At 29.8% G+C, this 17,797-nt stretch overlaps 2 protein-coding genes, 1 long non-coding RNA gene and 1 pseudogene across 3 annotated transcripts; all 4 read right to left on the reverse strand.

The window, feature by feature from the left end:
- Positions 1-240: 240 nt before the first annotated feature.
- Positions 241-4,944, reverse strand: LOC113384683 (annotated as a pseudogene).
- Positions 4,945-7,892: 2,948 nt separating this feature from the next.
- On the reverse strand, positions 7,893-9,728 carry LOC113384777. Its single transcript, XM_026622559.1, has 3 exons — positions 9,683-9,728; positions 9,384-9,512; positions 7,893-8,164 (listed from the first exon to the last, which is right to left on the reverse strand). The coding sequence occupies exons 1-3, from the start codon at positions 9,726-9,728 to the stop codon at positions 7,893-7,895; spliced, it is 447 nt and encodes a 148-aa protein (XP_026478344.1).
- Positions 9,729-9,753: 25 nt separating this feature from the next.
- On the reverse strand, positions 9,754-10,162 carry LOC113384617. Its single transcript, XR_003367948.1, has 2 exons — positions 10,022-10,162; positions 9,754-9,889 (listed from the first exon to the last, which is right to left on the reverse strand). It is a non-coding gene; the product is annotated as an uncharacterized LOC113384617 (long non-coding RNA).
- Positions 10,163-10,757: 595 nt separating this feature from the next.
- On the reverse strand, positions 10,758-15,038 carry LOC113384850 (E3 ubiquitin-protein ligase ZNF598-like). Its single transcript, XM_026622648.1, is given in 13 exon segments — positions 10,758-10,778; positions 10,862-11,240; positions 11,902-12,043; positions 12,127-12,150; positions 12,153-12,238; positions 12,378-12,454; positions 12,456-12,507; positions 12,661-12,746; positions 12,822-12,848; positions 12,850-12,890; positions 12,893-13,073; positions 14,603-14,860; positions 14,921-15,038. Coding segments are annotated over 12 exon segments (1,302 nt in total). The 5' UTR covers positions 14,789-14,860; positions 14,921-15,038.
- Between the last annotated feature and the right edge of the window lie 2,759 nt (positions 15,039-17,797).

The raw sequence follows: 17,797 nt of genomic DNA on the forward strand, positions 1-17,797 counted from the left end.
TATATTACTAATATAATACTAGACCAAATCAATGTATTCTCACTCTTGGTTCTAATAAAACTATCTGATTTAAAATAGAACAGTTTAGTACACTCTTAAAATTAATATTATTTTTGTATTGATTTAAATGTAAATTTAAAGAATAAGTATATTCAGAAAGCAATAAGTTATTTTAGGATTTGTCAAATGTAAAAAATATTAATGATTATAAATCTAGATTTTGATTAATAATGATAATACCTTTGTCAATTTTTGTTTAGCAGCCATGCTTCGTATGTGATCATCAAAAATAAATTTAGCAGACAGCAAAGGCACTCTTTTATTCCTATGCTGCTGTTTGGACGGTGGATTGTTATATGAAGACATCGAGGATCTTCTTTATCTCCAGTCACCTTTAATAATTTTGATTAATATTGAAACACTTCATTACTCATAAATAATATTTTATACCTCAATATCTTGCAAAAATCCAACTAGCTTTGCTATGCCAAATCCTAATCGCTTGGTATCAGGTTCTACTAATATTAGCTGCATAATGTCTATCACTAAAAATCTACGAACTTTAGATCCATCTCGGCTAACCACGTACATGCTATGAGATCACTGTTATCTGGTAGTAGACCAAAAAAAAAAAAGAAAAAGAATTAAACATTCAATTAATATGAATAAACATTTAACTAAATGACTAGTTATTATAATTTAATAAATATGTTTTTTTGTGTAAATACTTACTCAAATCTAATACAGCTTCAACTTGCACACAATCACTGACATTAGATAATGGCAATTGGGTTTCAGTGTGTCCTTTTAATTTTTGTATAGTTGATCTAACTAGGAAGTAAACTCTTATAGCTCTACGTGCCCTCTCTACCTCTCCACAAGGTAGTCTTTTATCTAATGCTATTCCAGTTAAAGGTGTACCCGTTGGAGGAAGTAGAACTGCGCTGTCCATACATAGCCATTCAACATTTAATGGTCTCTTACACATTTCTGCATATCTTAAGGAGAAAAAAAATCAATAAACATTTATAAACATAATGACAAAAATAAATACCATAATATATTTATTTTGAATACAATGAAGAAAAAAAACAGGAATTGGAATAAACAATAAGAAATATTATACAATAACTATACAAGTTCACTTACTCATGTTCAAACATGTCCAAAAATATTTCTTCAGTTCTATAGAAATTTTCTAAGCAAAGCAGTACTTTGAGATCTAGCACCTTGCAAAGCTCCAAGCAAACCATTTATACTATCAGGAGTTTCTTTTACTAATAATATTAACAGTCGTAAACTTAGTTCTAGTGTCACAAGCCTAACCCGACAAGCTAAAATTAAATAAATTATTAATATAACAATTATTCAGCCATCAAATGCATGTTCATTTGTTGTTTAATATATACGCATTTGAAAAATATTTTTAAATTGGATGATTTACTATTTTATGGAATGCCAAAGTTATTTTTTAATGCAATTATTTAATGGTATTTGAACAATATTATTGTGTAGTACTAATAATTTACATACCTGGCTGACATGATAAATTAACAATCGTTACAAGTTTCTCCATGAGATTTCCATGATACCTCACCGGGCCACTGATGCGAGAAGGACATAATACAATATCTAATAATTCAGAGTTTAGACCTATGTAATAGATAAATAATATATAAAAAAATCCATTCAAAAGTCATTCAAATAAAATTTATTCTTAAATACTTACCATCTAGAATTCCATGTGAGATGCAAAATAAATGAAATGAATAACATTAAATATTTCGAAATTCGCTTTTGAAAATTAGACCTAAATTCAATATATCTATTACTAAAAAGAATTAGAAAAAGCTATTTTAAAATATAAATATTGAAAGAAACTGATTAAGAAATAGATTCATGTATTTTAATGCAGAATATATCAAATATAAAAACTGTACAGTTAATATACAAATTTTCCAAACAAAAATTATGATTTAACTCAATTAAGAAAAAAACTAATATCCAAATAAAAATCTTTTGACTAATATTTTAAGTACGTTTATATAAAAAAGTTTGTGAAAATCAAACTCTGCAAACATATCAGAATGATTTATGATCAACATTACACATGAATTACCTTTATTATTTAACAGAGCATACAGCAGGCACAAAGCAAACAAGGCCATATAATCATTTTCAGAACAATCCAAGCCGCCATAATAGTTTCAAGAAAAGGCCTGGAACCCACATCATCATTTGTTGTGGAAGCCTCTACAGGAGAATTAGTTATAGAAGTCTTTGTTGTTTTTCTTCATCAGTAATATTAGGGTTTTGACAATTATCTGCATTACTTAAGTTTTCTGAGACATCAATCGAAGTAGTTGAGCCTTCTGGTGTCTCATCCATACTCGAAGCTGTGTTTGCCTTGCTAAGATATTATGTATAAATAAGTTATGTCAAATCTTTAATAAATTTTGTTAAAAATTATTTTAAAGTAAGTTTTAAGAACATATACCTTGAATCATTCTGAGATATACTAGCTTCTGGAACAGTTTCATCATTTACTTCCCTTTGATCTTTGTCAATATCTTCTGCTGGTTGCTGAAAACACAGCTTCAACACGCCTTGCTTATTCATGTAACTTTTCAATACCTCAGAAGCTCCATTTTTAAAAACTCTATGGTCAGTGTTTAAAATAACCCATGCCAATGAATGCACTAAAGGCCCATGTGTAATTATCAAGAACACTTGAGACAAAAGAAATAATGCAACGATACACGAAACCCGTTTATTATTGCCACTTTCAAATTCCAAAGACTTATTTAATACTTCAGCTAGATTTTGTGTAGCATTCAACATGGACATGCTCGGTGGGGGTGTCAGTGAATAAATATACAAAGGCACAAAAAGCTTATGTAATAGATGCTCTGTCAATACTGCATTTAAATCTGATATATCCAGGCATAAGATATCATTCAGGTAATGTAAATGATCCAAATGTTCAGCCACTAAGTCTGCTAATCGGTTCTGTGACAGATGACTAAGAGTTTAGAATAAAATTAGTTTCATGCTGAGTAGTATAAAATTATACTTCTATCTTTTATTAAACTCACTCTGAATCATTACGGACGCATGAATCAAGCTCTAAGATATGTTTACCGATAAACCACACTAAATTACTGAAGTATGGGGCAGCAGTCCTAAAAATTGAAGCAAAAATAAGTGGGAGTATTAGAACCTATAGATTAAAGCAAAGCAAATAACAAACTAACATAATAATTAGAATAGAAAGTGGAGTAATTTATAATCTTTATAGATTTTAGATTCAGTTAACTATGAAAGAACAAATATCTTTCCTGATACTATCTAATTATGAGAATGTACTTTTCAAATAAAACATAAAACAATAATTTATTGTTTTTGGAAATATCTCACATCTTTCTGGTTATTGTTTAGAAATGTAATGAGATAAATCAAATTTCTCTACTATGTATAATTAATGAGAGTAATATGTATGCATTTTCTAGCAAAAAGTTATCAGATTAAGTAAACACATACTTATCTCTAATAAAAGTCAACATACTAGAATCATCAACTCTGTACACATTCAATGTTAATGTTCTCACGGCTATTCTGACCATTGATTCTGGATGATTAAAAAAACTTTATTGCTTCTGTGTACAGAGGAAAATCATTGGTGTGCTAAAATAATTAACTTGAAATAAATATTGAAGCATTTCAAATATGATTATATAAGATATTGTATTATTTACCTCATTATAAAAAAAATGTATGGTATGTCCATTTAACTTCAAGCTCAATGTTTTTAAAAATGAAATGTATACGCCATAACTTCTTCATCATCGAAAAATCAAATTTATGTACAATTATAATTAACATGATTATTGCTTAGGAGATAATCTATAAAAATAATAAATGTTAATTTAATTTTGCAATATCACATATATATTTAGCAGCAAAATAATAACTATTTTTAATTAGGAGAACATCTTGCTAAATGTGTTGAATAATAGAAATAAGATATTGAGAAATACATAAAGCATGATAACTGCTACACATCAGTATTTTTTTGATTGAGAAAAGTACAATATTTTCTCTGATATCTGTTTTCTTTGCTTTAACTTAAGTACCTGAATATACAATATTATTTATCAGAATATGATATAGGAATCACATTATTACAATAGGATAATGTTTATTTGCAATATAATCATTTGCAGAAAATAGTCTAAATTTACTTACATAGAGAAGTTTCGTTCCTAATGTTCTCAAATAAAATATTTAAGGTCTGTAATAATTGGACACAACAAAGCTCGATCCTCCACTTTTCTGTCGCATTATTCGCAGAAAAAATGAGAGCATATTCTTTTCCAGAAAGAAACTGAAAATTATTATTAGCCATATAATAAAAATTATGACAATAAATTCAATTCTGAAGTAAAATTACTGTAACTGCTTAAGAAGAATAAAAAAGTGTGCCATGTAAAGAATAATTTAATTTTTAAATTTTTAATTTTTTCCAACAATAGTTATTACTAATAACTCAATGTAAATTGAAGTTTGCAAGTTGGAGCTACAATTAGTAAACTATATTGAAAAATGATATACTCACTCAAACACTGTTGAATCATTTTGATCACCCCAAATAGAATTTCAGCTATACAACGCAATGATTCAACTAATAGACCTCTATTGTGTTCCGTAATACTTGGATTTTTGGACATAACACTATAAAGATATTTCAAGTGGTCTAACGAATGCGGATTTCTAGGGCGGCCCCAGTTACCTCCAAACCAACTGCGACTTCGAAACATCGCGATTTCGACTACGGCTTTATTTATCTATCTACATAATTGCACAGAAATGTTTTCATTTATATAATACTTGTATCACTAAGGTTTTAATTGATAATTTTTCGGACTAAACTTTGTACTGCGCATACTAAACCTTAAACCCATTTTTTGACGTTTAACTTTGATGTTTTGGTCATTTTGACATATGTGTGACCGTGACACACATGTCAAACGCATGACCACATGTGTTTGTAAGCATTTGATTGCATTTGATATCATATACATATTAATATTTAATTAACTAGGATTGTTATTCTGGACGATATCAAAATTACTAATATTCTTTTCTGTCAATAATACTAGACAATATAATACAGTGTTACCCGGACATACGTTTCGTAACCCCGCTCGCATCTTGAAGCAATTTTTCTCACATAATTACATTAAAATGCCATTAATTCTTCAGCACTGTGGTTATTATTAAGTTTTATGAATATTAAAAAAATTTGTTTTTTTTTCTGTCATTCAAAATGAGTTAGACGTGTTTAGTTACTCCCTGCTCGAACTGTTTTGCAAGTTTTTGTTTTTTTTTAACTTCCCGTAGGGTAAGTTATTGTAATGGGCCGAAAATCGGAATTGAAAATTTTTACATTTCTCGACGTTTGAAGGTTTCTGACGTTTTTGGCATACCTCAGAAAAAATGGATGTGTGAGTGTGTGTGTGTGTGTGTATTTTATGTATGGATACAAATTTCCAGTCACGTTTTCGGGCGCACGGATCAACCGATTTGAATGGTTCAAAAACATTCGATTCCTATCGATAGGGAAAAGAGCTGATTAGTTTTTGGCAAAGGCAGGTCCAGCCGTTTCGGGATACGGAGCAAAGTGCAGAAAATACAAATCGACTTTTTGAGAGACGGAGTATCCGATTTGAATGATCTAAAAAACATTCGATTAGTAATGATTGGGAGAAGTGTTTATTAGTTTTTGGCAAAGGCAGGCCCAGCCATTTCGAAGATACGGAGCTAAATATGTAAAAAATGGTAGTTTTTGAGAGAACTAAGCGTCCGATTTGAATGATTCAAAAACTTTCTGCTTGTAAACAAAATAATTGATTTTGGAAAAAAAAAAATTTGTTTCAATTTTTTTTTTTTTTTTTTTTTTTTTTAATTTTTTCTATATCGAAAATAATTCAGATTTTATTTTTAATTCTGACTATAGTTCTAATATACTTTAAACAAATAATTTCAACTTTGCAATTCAGTTTATATAATTCTTATAAATATTAGACAATGTTACAATATTTAATAATCTATTTGAAAACATTCAGTATTCCTCGAACATTTCGTTACGGTACGGGAAGTTCCAGCAATTTGCCTTAAGACACGATGCCACCCACCCCACTAGTTTTATCTATAATCTGTTAGAGCTCAGAATTATTAATAAAATAAATAATAAATAATAAATAAAAAATTATTAAATGGCATTTAGCTGGAGTTATACCCTTATCAACTACTGTTTAAACTAAGTACATATCTATGATGTTTGATACTCATCCCATAGATAAATAAACATTAATATGTTAGGCCCATACATCCTTGCCATCCTCCATTTTGCCATTGCCATTTTTAAAAAAACATTAAGATATTCCCCAATATATTTGTACGGGTAAATCTTACTACCAATTTATTAATGTAAAGAAATTATAAAATAAGCATTAAATAAATAATACAGATATAGAAGAAGTAGAATATATAAAATACTTGGGCCTATAATACACGAAAAGCTAACATGGACAAACATATAAATGAAATTAAAAGGAAGATAGCGGCATTAACGGGAGCTTTGAAAAAGATCCCTCTTTTGGGAAAAAAAATAGTTACTGATTTTAAAGCGCATATGATACCCATAATTTTATATGAATAAATACTTGGAGTCAAACTACAAAGCTAGCTTAAATGACATACAGAAAACAGTAAACAACGCCATAAAAATATCATATTTTCCACATTTAACACCCACCAAATACTTACAAACAGCGAAACTAATATTCATTTACTAAACAACATAATTAAAATAGAGAAATGCAAATTAATACACAAAATGAAATCTAACAGAATTAAAACAAGTACAACAATAGACATAAATCAATATATACATGAACACTACACTAAACAACACAAAATTTTCACATTGAACATAATAGAAAGAAGAAATTAAAAGGAAATGTGATATGGAGCGCAAGTAAAATATATAATGAACTGCCAATCGATATTAGGAATACCAGTGACGGCAATAATTTCAAAAGAAATATTAAAAGAAATTGAAGACAAAGAAGATTTAATAGATATTTAAAGATATTTTAATTATAATAAATATTATATTATTGTATAATGAAATAGACAAATGATATGTATATATAAAATATGAAAATTGTTTCATAGTATCTCATACCAGACACCCGTCTGGCTGAGATATGAAAATAAATATTTGAAGTTGAAAAAAAAAATTAACATATAGTTGAAATAAATAACTATAAAATAATTTACTGTCGTAAAACAGCCCAAAATATTCCTATGGTAGAAAAATCATTATCACAACTGATGAAATTTTTCATATTTGTTGCCATTTTTGTGGAAAACTGTTACTCTAACAGCATTAATCAAAATTGCAAACCTGAAAGGTGGCATGATATACTTCATAAATAATTCACACAAAATGCCACATAATGAAATAATTGTATTTATATTCCTCATAAATCCACAAATAGATTGTTTTGTAATACATAATTTGTTTTACATTTATTCTTTTATAAAATTACATAAAATATCTTTAGGAATAACAAAAAGGGATTTTCATATGCACATGTGCATATAAATACCATGCATATATGTATATGCATGTTAACAGAAAAATTGGTAATTAGTTAATTAGTTCACTGGGACATTATTTTTTCCACACGTTTGAAAGAGGCACTTCATTTCCTAAAACCGGAAAGTGATTTTCAAATGAGTGGGTCAACACATGATGCTTTAAATCGGCACGCAAAAGTACTTGATGACATGTGGCACACATCTCAATCTTGTCATTTGATTTTTCACTTTGGATAAAATATAGTATAATTCCTGTTGCTTGCAGATATCGGGCAGTAAAGCAAGCAACTCTGGAAAGATTTCATCAAATCCTTGCCCAGAGCTTTAATGCAATGATCATAAAATGATTGCGCTGATAAAATTCCTTCCCTAAATAATTTGGATACCTCAAGGAAGTCTGCCATTGCAAGTGATGAGCAGAGGGTGTCTTGAAAACGTTCCACTAAAATTTTGTTTCTATGTGAGAAACCCTTTGGTTGTGCATAAGTATAACTGCCTGTATTAAATAAATATAAGTCATAATCATATTATATAATCTTATGAAAAACAGTGTTTCTGTATGAATAAAAAATTTTGTTCTGATGTTTCTTATCACGCTAAGTACGACAACCATAGTCTGGCAGGTTTCAGCCCGGTTGAAATCACCTGGCAATTTGATTTTTGAATTTCTCAATGATCATATAAAATCATATAAAATTTGAAGCTTACAGGAACAAGTTTATTTTCAGCAAATTTTTGCATTTCCAAACGCGGGCGAGCATGATGTGCAGGGCTTAAATCTAGCATTAAACCAGACGATGGTTTTCATGCTTAGCATGCTAAGAATCACCAGCACAAAACTTTTTAGCCATACAGGAACACCATTATTCAAAAGGTTCAGTAGCCATGGGTTCATTACTTAACATGCCAAAGAATATTTCAAAACCTAAATTAAAGTTCTTATTTCTTCTAGTAACACATCTAATTTATATTACACGGTGTTAAGGGAGGCATTAATTTTATGCGATTTCTGAAACGGCATACAATAAATTTTTACAATTTTTTCTTTTTGTACACATTATTAATGAATGTTTTGAAATAAAAGAAAAAGAAAAAATTAAAAATTGTCCAAAAAAATTCAGTTCTAAAAAGTGATAAGGTGGGGGTCTCAAGAAATTGGTATCTGACCATACCCATAATTTCAGCCCTCCAAATAATCTGAAGGAATTATATATTGATCTACAATAAAGTAGCATTGTATAAACAGCGGACAAGTTAAAAAATGTTTTTTTCATAAATACTATGTTTTTTTATAACTGTTTTTAATATTCTCCATTTTTTAATATAGTAAAAAATGAAATTAGAAGATAAGCCTAGTTCATCTTGAAGAGACTTCTATAAAGAACGGTCTATAAAAATTTCAAGTAAATTGGTCCGTTAAAGTTTGTTCGAAAAATCGTGAGTATCGTATCGCAAAACAAAGTTTCGAGAAAAACATGTTTAAAGTTTCGCGGCGGAGAAGCAGAAGGATTATAGTAGTTTAACAGCTATGTCTCTGAAAATAATTCAAATTTTGAAAAATCCTATTGTACATATATTATAGAACAGCTAATATTGAAAGTACACAAAGAAAATACAAAATCGACTTTTTAAAAATTATAGACCAAAATGGCCTCTTGAATTATATTATATATATAAACATATATATTAATATATATATATATATATATTCTTACCAGGGAGAATATTGTATGCTTGGCCACTCGAGCTAATGAAGGTTAAATTATTTGCTTCCTGAGAACTAAATCCTAAATCGAGTGGATTAATTCGACTAGCGAGAGAAGGGCCTTGCGCAGCTTTAAACCCTGGTGGAGCAGAAATACTATCTGTACTTCTACTAATTGAGTCAGAATTATTTCTAAAGTTATTGGCAATATTTTGATTTGAATTAATGGAATCAATCGTTAATTCTGATCTCTTAGTCTCTTTCTTTTGTCTTTTTTGGATTTGACAGTTTCATAAGCAGGTGCCTCACTTTTACTTCTGTCAATGTTTTCTTTTCGACTTGAATCATTTGGCATGGCCTTTTTCTTCTTATTTTTTGAGTTTTTTAATTCATTTGTACTACTTTGGCTCGAGCTCATATAATTGCCTTGACTCTTTTGATCAGATCTGCTCAATGTTGGGAAAGCAGAAGCATCAGTGAGACATTGCGACTTTGGTAACACGGAGCAGGGGCAACCTGTGAAATATTCAATTTAATGCAAGGTACATTTTTACATTGGTTTTAATTTTATTGGAAAATGTTATAATTATATTGATATTTATAGTGATATTACAAAATCTTTGAATATAAGTTTTCAGCATTGATTACCTTTGATTGCTTTTTTGGCTTATTTGATAACCACTGAGGGTTCGACTGATGAGGTTCTGAATAGTTATTTCCTAAAGATGGGAAGTCTCCCACACTATTAATTGACACTTTTTTTGTGGAATCATCTGTGACAAACGCTGTTGTTGCTCTCCTTTTTTACTAATGAAACCTAAAAGTAACAAATACTTATTTCATCACCTAATTATTTAATTATATATGTAAATAAAGAACAAAGTTACTTTTATTTTTTTCATTTAAATATACAATCCATCCACATCATCAACTTCCCCGGAAAAGTTTGTTTTCGCGAAAAAATCCGATTTGTTAATTTTATGTGAATCGAATGAGACCTAATTCGAAGAAGTGTGTGTATATGTGTGAGCCGATTTTTATCTTTCCTTGGCGTTTTCTCAAAAACGTATGGACCAATTTTAAAAATAAAAAACATTATGTAGATTAATAAGGGCTAGTGTTTGTCAGTTTTGCTTTATTCGTTTACCAAGCCGTTTTTTTGTAACAAAAAAAAAAAGTAACATTTTTCATCCACGTTTTAGCCCACAATCTTAAATCAATTTAAAGATTCAAAAACATATTTGTCAGGAATTGTATTGATTAGTTTCTGGTAAAGATCGGCCTGATCATTTCTTTCTAAATAAATGTTAATTTTTTTCTTATGATTTTTATGGAACTTTGTATACGGATAGATTTAGTAGTCTGAAATAACATAACTAAAATATTATAAGCCTATGATAAGCGGCTGAATTAAAAAAAATCATCAAAGTTTAGTATTTGGTTGAGCGTTAAAAATATTTTTATAACAATTATATAAAAACCACTTACCTTAGAGGGTGCAACGGAACTACTAACTGAATTATAACTGTCAGAAACCAACGACCTATGTTTCTGAGACACACCTAGCATTTTATAATTGACTGGTTGCAACTGAGGAAAGTCATCTTCTCTAGAAGCACTTTTAACCTTGTTGGGTATTGTTACTGCGCCATTACTTCTGTTACTCACATGTATCGACACGTTTGGTTTATTGTTGCTATTACGTATGATAGCACTGGATGGACCTCCTTGAACACTTAAACGGAATTGTGCTGAATTTGATACAGGTTCAGAACTAGAGCTAGGCGGACCCAAGGCAGGAAAATCTTCTTTAGAACGAGCTTGTGCTCCTGAACTAGATCTCACATTTCGTGTTGGAACATTATGCCTAAGTCAGAATGAATGTAAGTGCCGAAGCATTAGATATTTTTTGTAACTATTATAGTAATAACAAGCAAAGGGTTAAAAAAAAGGGATAGTACAACTAAGATGCTTGTGCCATCTGAATAATAATTGAGCAAGTTCTAAATTAAAATTTTATTTTCATAATTAGGAAAGAACATTTGGAAATAAATTTGTTTTATACCTTTGCGAAATTAGCTTCAACCTACCTATTTAAAGAACTAGTCCCATTTCCAGAAATCAAAGATGGAAATCCTCCGAATTTAAGGGATCTACTCTTAGTTTCACAGAGTTATTGATATGTTCAGCATAATCTGTACTTGGTCCAGGATCATTTTGACCGCTGTCGTAACCGTGGCTCCTTCACTTCTAATATTTTATGTAATATAAATACAATTCAAATAAGAGTTGTTATCATAAATTTGAGATGTTTATAATATTTTCTTAACACTAATAACAATTCAGTACAACCAAAAATATCACAATCATTTGTGAATTAACAACAATGTACATAAAAATAAATCCACCTGAGAATTAATTTGTCTTTCAGGTAAAATTAAATAAAGCTTTCATGTGGACTATCAATAAACATTACCAACAAAGTTTTGTCTTTTTGTCTTACCTGTCATCTTGTGCACTACTTCTACCCGTTCTGGAACTTCCGTTGTGGAGTTCTGGCATTATTTTCCATTCTACTCCTAGGCGCTAATGTAAACTCTAACTCTAAAGTTCTAGCTTGCTTTGCAGCCACTTTACCCATTGTACGAATGTGAGCAGATGCCCTATGAGCTGTTGTGAAATCACAACTGTTACAAAATATAATACACAACATTCAATAATCCAACTATGAAATTTAGATTATAATATTTCACCTTTAAGATCAATCTCTGTCCTAATACTGATGTGAATTCTATATCAGAACAATCGCCTTCTTCACATAGATAGTGCTCATTTCTAAAATGCTCCCTGAGAAATTCGTAAGAGCTGCAATAATAAAATACTAAGTGTGAATAAGAATAATTTAGATTATGAAATAGGAAATTCATTGATTGTATCAAGTGCTACTAAAGCTAAAAGAAAAGTAGCTATGGAAATTTAATAAATAATTAAATTTAGTAAAAACCAACTGTAATAGTGGTGAAATCCATCAGCATCGCAGAAATGGCAATATAAATGATCACGCCGTAAGTGCCGAAAGAGTTTCATCTGAATCCATGTACCGTTGGTCACAAAACTCACATAGTGGATGACCCCTTTGAACATGTTTAAAGGTTACACAATTACATTTCTGGATATTAATAGCTCATGTAATGAATTATATTTTGTAATTTTAATATAGTGGTATTTATGTATTTACAAAATTATTGCATACGTCTCTAATACTTTTTTAATTAAAAGATGCATACTTATGTGACTTATCATCTGAGTCCCCTTTTCTACGATGCTGTGCTAATTCTGATCTTGTGTAACTTCTACGTTCATAAGAAAAGATCTGTTATGAATGATAATAAATTTAAAATAGTATGCTTGACTATATTGGCAAATAACATTTTTTGAAATAACTTACTTTCAAATTTTCTACACAGAGGTCACAGGTAGTGCAGTTCATGCTCACGTCTCATGTGATCTTTTAACAGTGCAAATGTCCGAAAGTTAGCTACCTTATTTTCTTTTTTACATTGAAACAATTGTGTTCCAATAGCTCATTATAAGATGCCTGTATGTCACTTTCCATAAAAGCGATGCGATACTTCCTATCAAATAAATTTGTTGAATTCTGTAGACTTTTGAAGGGCAGGACATTTCTGGTAAATATTACCTGGATAAAAAAGATATAGTTAGTTAGTTATATATATTAGTATAGTTAGTATAGTTATATATATATATATATATATATATATATATATATATTGAGTTATTTTGATTCTGGCAGTAGAGCCAAGTAACAAAACTAAAGCGGTTGTAAAAAAAAAACTTTATTCAACCATACGTTTCGGTCAATTATTACTGTGTAATAGTATAGTGTATTTTTGTGTAATTTTTCTATAAGAATTTATATATAAGCCTATAATTTTCACTTTTCTTCTACATTATTTATAAAAATCTTTCAGTTGTTTCACTGAATGACAGTATTGACGAAGACCAAAATGTATGCTAAATAAACTCCTTTAAACAGCTTTAGTTTTTTTAACTTGGTATTACTGCCCGAATCAAAATATATATCAACACCAAATTCACATACTTCCATATATATATATATATATATATATATATATATATATATATATATAGGGTGGTCCTTAAAATGGTCATTTTCGAATTTCCTTGCTCCCAGGGGCTCAAATGGTTCCAAATAGATAAAAAAATTCTCTGAAAATTTTAGCTCTTAATATTAACGTTTAGATAGAGCGCAATTCAATCAAAGTTTTGTATGGAAATAGTATGAAAAAATTTTCAAAAATTTTAAAAATGTTTTTTAAATGTAATTTAGCGAACAAATGAATGAATAAAACTCATTCATTTGTAGCTAAGTTATACTTAAAACATTTTTTTTAATTTTCAAAAATTTTTCCAGGCTCTTTCCATACAAACTTTGATTGAATTGCGCTCTATCTAAACGTTAATATTAAGGGCTAAAACTTTCAGAGAATTGTTTTTTATCAATTTGGAACCATTTGAGCCCCTGGGAGCAAGGAAATTCGAAAATGACTATTTTAAGGACCACCCTAATATATATATATATATGTGTGTGTGTGCATGTATAAATTCTTTGGTATAATATTATGAAAAGCAATTTATACACAATAATAAATATATACAATAATTACATAATTATATAATTATATATAATATATAACTTACTGTTTTTTTTTTTTATAAAGTTTATATTTGATCAGGTAAAATTTATATTTTATCTTAATAGTTCTGTTTTGATTCTTAATTTCACAGAAAAAATAATATATAATATATGTATATACATACAATTTTAAATTTCATATAAACATATGCATATATGAATATACACAGTTGCTTTCATACACATATGGTTGTTCTTATATAAATTACACCATATTTGCAACTTTGCAGAATTTGAAGGTTATGTAAAATAATCTTGATACAATATGTTGATTCGTAAGCCCGAAAGAAATTGATTGAAGCAATTTGTGACATATTAGACACGAATAAAATATAATTACGAAGATTTCGTTAATAAATTCTTAAAACAGCATTTAACTGTTCAGGCAAATGTCAATCTATTTATGTCAGTTACATAAAATACCGATGTGTGTATACTTCTCTATTTATGCTACTAAGCCTAAAATTCTACAACTTCCGTTGAATAAAAACCTTAGTCATGTCCTGCCGACAAATGGGGCATTCATTTTGCTTGCAGAGCACCCTCATTCTCGTGGAGCATTCATAGCAAACGGGGTGATCGCAATCGCCCACTGAATATATCTGGACGGTCTTAAAACAGACGACACAAGCGTTCTCATTATCAGTCACATTAGTTTTCACAGCTTTAGAAGACATCTTCTCAAGTTATCACTATTAAACTTATGAAATTTTGTCCCTCAGAAATGTCAAGAAAGCGCTCACTAGAACCTAGAACAAATAACAGCAGATGAATACACGTTGTGGTTCAAGTTTGCAGATTATCACCACCTTGCACCGCGAACATGTCATAAGACACGTTGATTTGAATCGACTGTGCAGATGGCGATATTGTAAAACGAGCGCAATGCCACTTCGAATTTTTATGTTTGGGATTAGGATATTATTCTATAAATACAAACATTATATTACAGTTACTTTAATTTAAATTGCTATATATGCAGAACAAAGAAAACATCTATTTTAATTGTGAAATCGGGTTTAGGCATGAATTTGAAAATTGAAAACAAATGATTTTGTGACGTATCGCTGTAAAACAATATCCAAATTTTCAAAGTACAGTACCTCGCCTTACGAGCGACGAGTTTCTCGAGATACGCCAAAGGAGAAATACGTTGCATCGTCATACAAGCAAAATTCCATATACGTGCGAGTGAGAGGCGTAACGTAAACTTATGGGGGTTGCGAATAAAACATTTTCATCCAAATAATTGATTTCTAAAGTATGGACCCTCAGGGGTCAATGACAACTTTCATGGGGTCCAAATCAGCGAAAAGAAATTTTAGACATCCACGATAGTTTTTTTTAACTTCCCGTAGGGTAAGTTATTGTAGTGGGCCGAAAATCGGAATTGAAAATTTTTACATTTCTCGACGTTTTGAAGGTTTCTGAACGTTTTGTCATACCTCAGAAAAAATGGATGTGTGTGTGTGTGTGTGTGTGTGTGTGTGTGTGTGTGTGTGTGTGTGTGTATGTATGTATGTGTGGATACAAATTTCCAGTCACGTTCTAGGGTGCACGGATCAACCGATTTGAATGGTTCAAAAAACATCCGATTCCTATTGATAGGGAAAAAAGATGATTACTTTTTGGAAAAGGCAGGTCCAGCCGTTTCGGAGATACGGAGCAAAGAGTGCAGAAAATAGAAATCGTATTTTTGAGAGAACGGAGTATCCGATTTGAATGATCTAAAAAACATTCAATTAGTAATGATTAGGAGAAGTGTTTATTAGTTTTTGGCAAAGGCAGGCCCAGCCATTTTGAAGATACAAAGCTAAATATGTAAAAAATGGCAGTTTTTGAGAGAACTAAGCGTCCGATTTAAATGATTCAAAGAACTTTCTGCTTGTCTTAACAAAATAATCGATTTTGGATAAAAAAAATTTGCCCCATTTTTTTTTTTTTTTTTTTTTATTTTTTTTTTTTTAGTTTTTTGTATATCGAAAATATTTATTTTTAATTCTGACTATAGTTCCAATATACGTTACAAATAATTTCAACTCTGCAATTCAGTTTATATTATTTATAAATATTAGACAATGTTACAATATTTATAATAATCTATTTGAAATCATTCAGTAATCCTCGAACATTTCGTTACGGTACGGAAAGTTCCAGCAATTTGCCTTAAGGCACGATGCCACCCACCCCACTAGTTTTAATTTTATTTTCAATAGCAATCAGAATACAGGACGATTCTATGAGCTATTTGGCTTAAGTCAGTCACTCGCACACACACACACACACTTTCAAACACACATATAAATTAATCTGATGAATATTATATTGATAGTTAGAGAATCACTTCAATAAGTAATTCTACTATTCTGTTCATATAAAGTTGTGGTTATTCTAAGGGTCTCCATATTATCTTTGAGCAGCATCTCTTCAGTCATCTTGAAGTTGGTATCTCAAGAAGCTGAGTGACTATAGCATTTGAATGATGTTCTAGTTTATGAAAATGTTTGACACTGTTGATTTGTATAACTCTGTTTATAAATTCGATATGAAGATCGTCGTGTAAGGTCTTTTGCTTACGAATCACGAAGCATCAGTAATCTTGCCTTAATATGTTCGATTGGGCACGTCACATTAGCACTATGGCTCGCACAGCCCCATAATTCTATGCCATAAGTCCATATTGGTTTTTACTACCACGATAGTGGATTACAACTTCACAACATACCTTGTTAATATCTATTTTTCATTATTATTTTAATGTCAATTGATTAATGTCTAACTTGTATTTGAATCCATACTTTAAAAGTTTAATACTAAACGTTAGTACAAATAGAAATTTATAAAAAAACGACATCGGCTAAGTAGGGGTCCATGTTAAAGCCTGAGGAGTCCTCAACACAAACAAGTTTGGGAACCAATGGAACACCATGATCTAAATCAATTGTAACAAGTTTTAGTTGTAACTGTCATACAAATATTTTATTTAAATTATTTAAAGTTAAAATTTTTAATTCAACAATATTGATGTTGTGCATTTGTTCGTACAATATCGGACAAAGTTGAAAAGATATTATATAGTTGTTTGACGAAACAGGTCTATCTTATTTTCGCAATACTATAATAAGTTGAAAAAAATGCTCATTGGTCAGTTTTTCTTAACGTAAAAACTAGCATAATGATGATTTAGTCATTTTTGCTACGTTTTTTGTGAATGTTATTTGATCTTAGCAATCAAGTTTCATTTATTTTTATAATCAAAAAACACTATGCTGGAACAAATTAATCGCATTTCAATGTATTTATATAAAAAAAAATTGCTTCAAGATACGAGTAATTCGACATGCGAGCGTGATTACAGAGCGAATTAAGCTCGGGGGTAACCACGTTTATGAACTAGTACGATTACAGTCAAACCATCCTTCGAACCTAGTTTATAAGGACAAATAATAGTAAATAAATTAAATATTATTTGTATATGAATTTACTATCTGCCTTAACCTATGTAAAAAAAACGCCTTGCTTCATTTTAATTTATTTATTCTGCCAACAAATTAATATAAGACAAGGCTCAACAATTAAAAATCAAATAATCAAAGCTCAAATAAACAATAATCTACTATTAACTTCCCCAATGAGAAATGTATGTTTTCATATCATACTGAATTTCATGTCGATTCCCAACTAAT

The sequence above is a fragment of the Ctenocephalides felis genome, unplaced genomic scaffold, assembly GCF_003426905.1.
Source record: "Ctenocephalides felis isolate EL2017-DRISC unplaced genomic scaffold, ASM342690v1 CF-g0.4_SCAFFOLD_00206, whole genome shotgun sequence".
Lineage (NCBI taxonomy): Eukaryota > Metazoa > Arthropoda > Insecta > Siphonaptera > Pulicidae > Ctenocephalides > Ctenocephalides felis.

What these genes read in the sequence shown, in the direction of transcription:
- LOC113384777 (XM_026622559.1), bottom strand. Translation starts at nt 9,728, where the DNA reads ATGCCAAATGATTCAAGTCGAAAAGAAAACATTGACAGAAGTAAAA. An exon ending in AAACATTGACAGAAGTAAAA is followed by an intron (nt 9,513 to 9,682) that starts GTGAGGCACCTG and finishes CTGCTCCACCAG; the next exon opens with GGTTTAAAGCTGCGCAAGGC. An exon ending in AGCATACAATATTCTCCCTG is followed by an intron (nt 8,165 to 9,383) that starts GTAAGAATATAT and finishes TATTTAATACAG; the next exon opens with GCAGTTATACTTATGCACAA.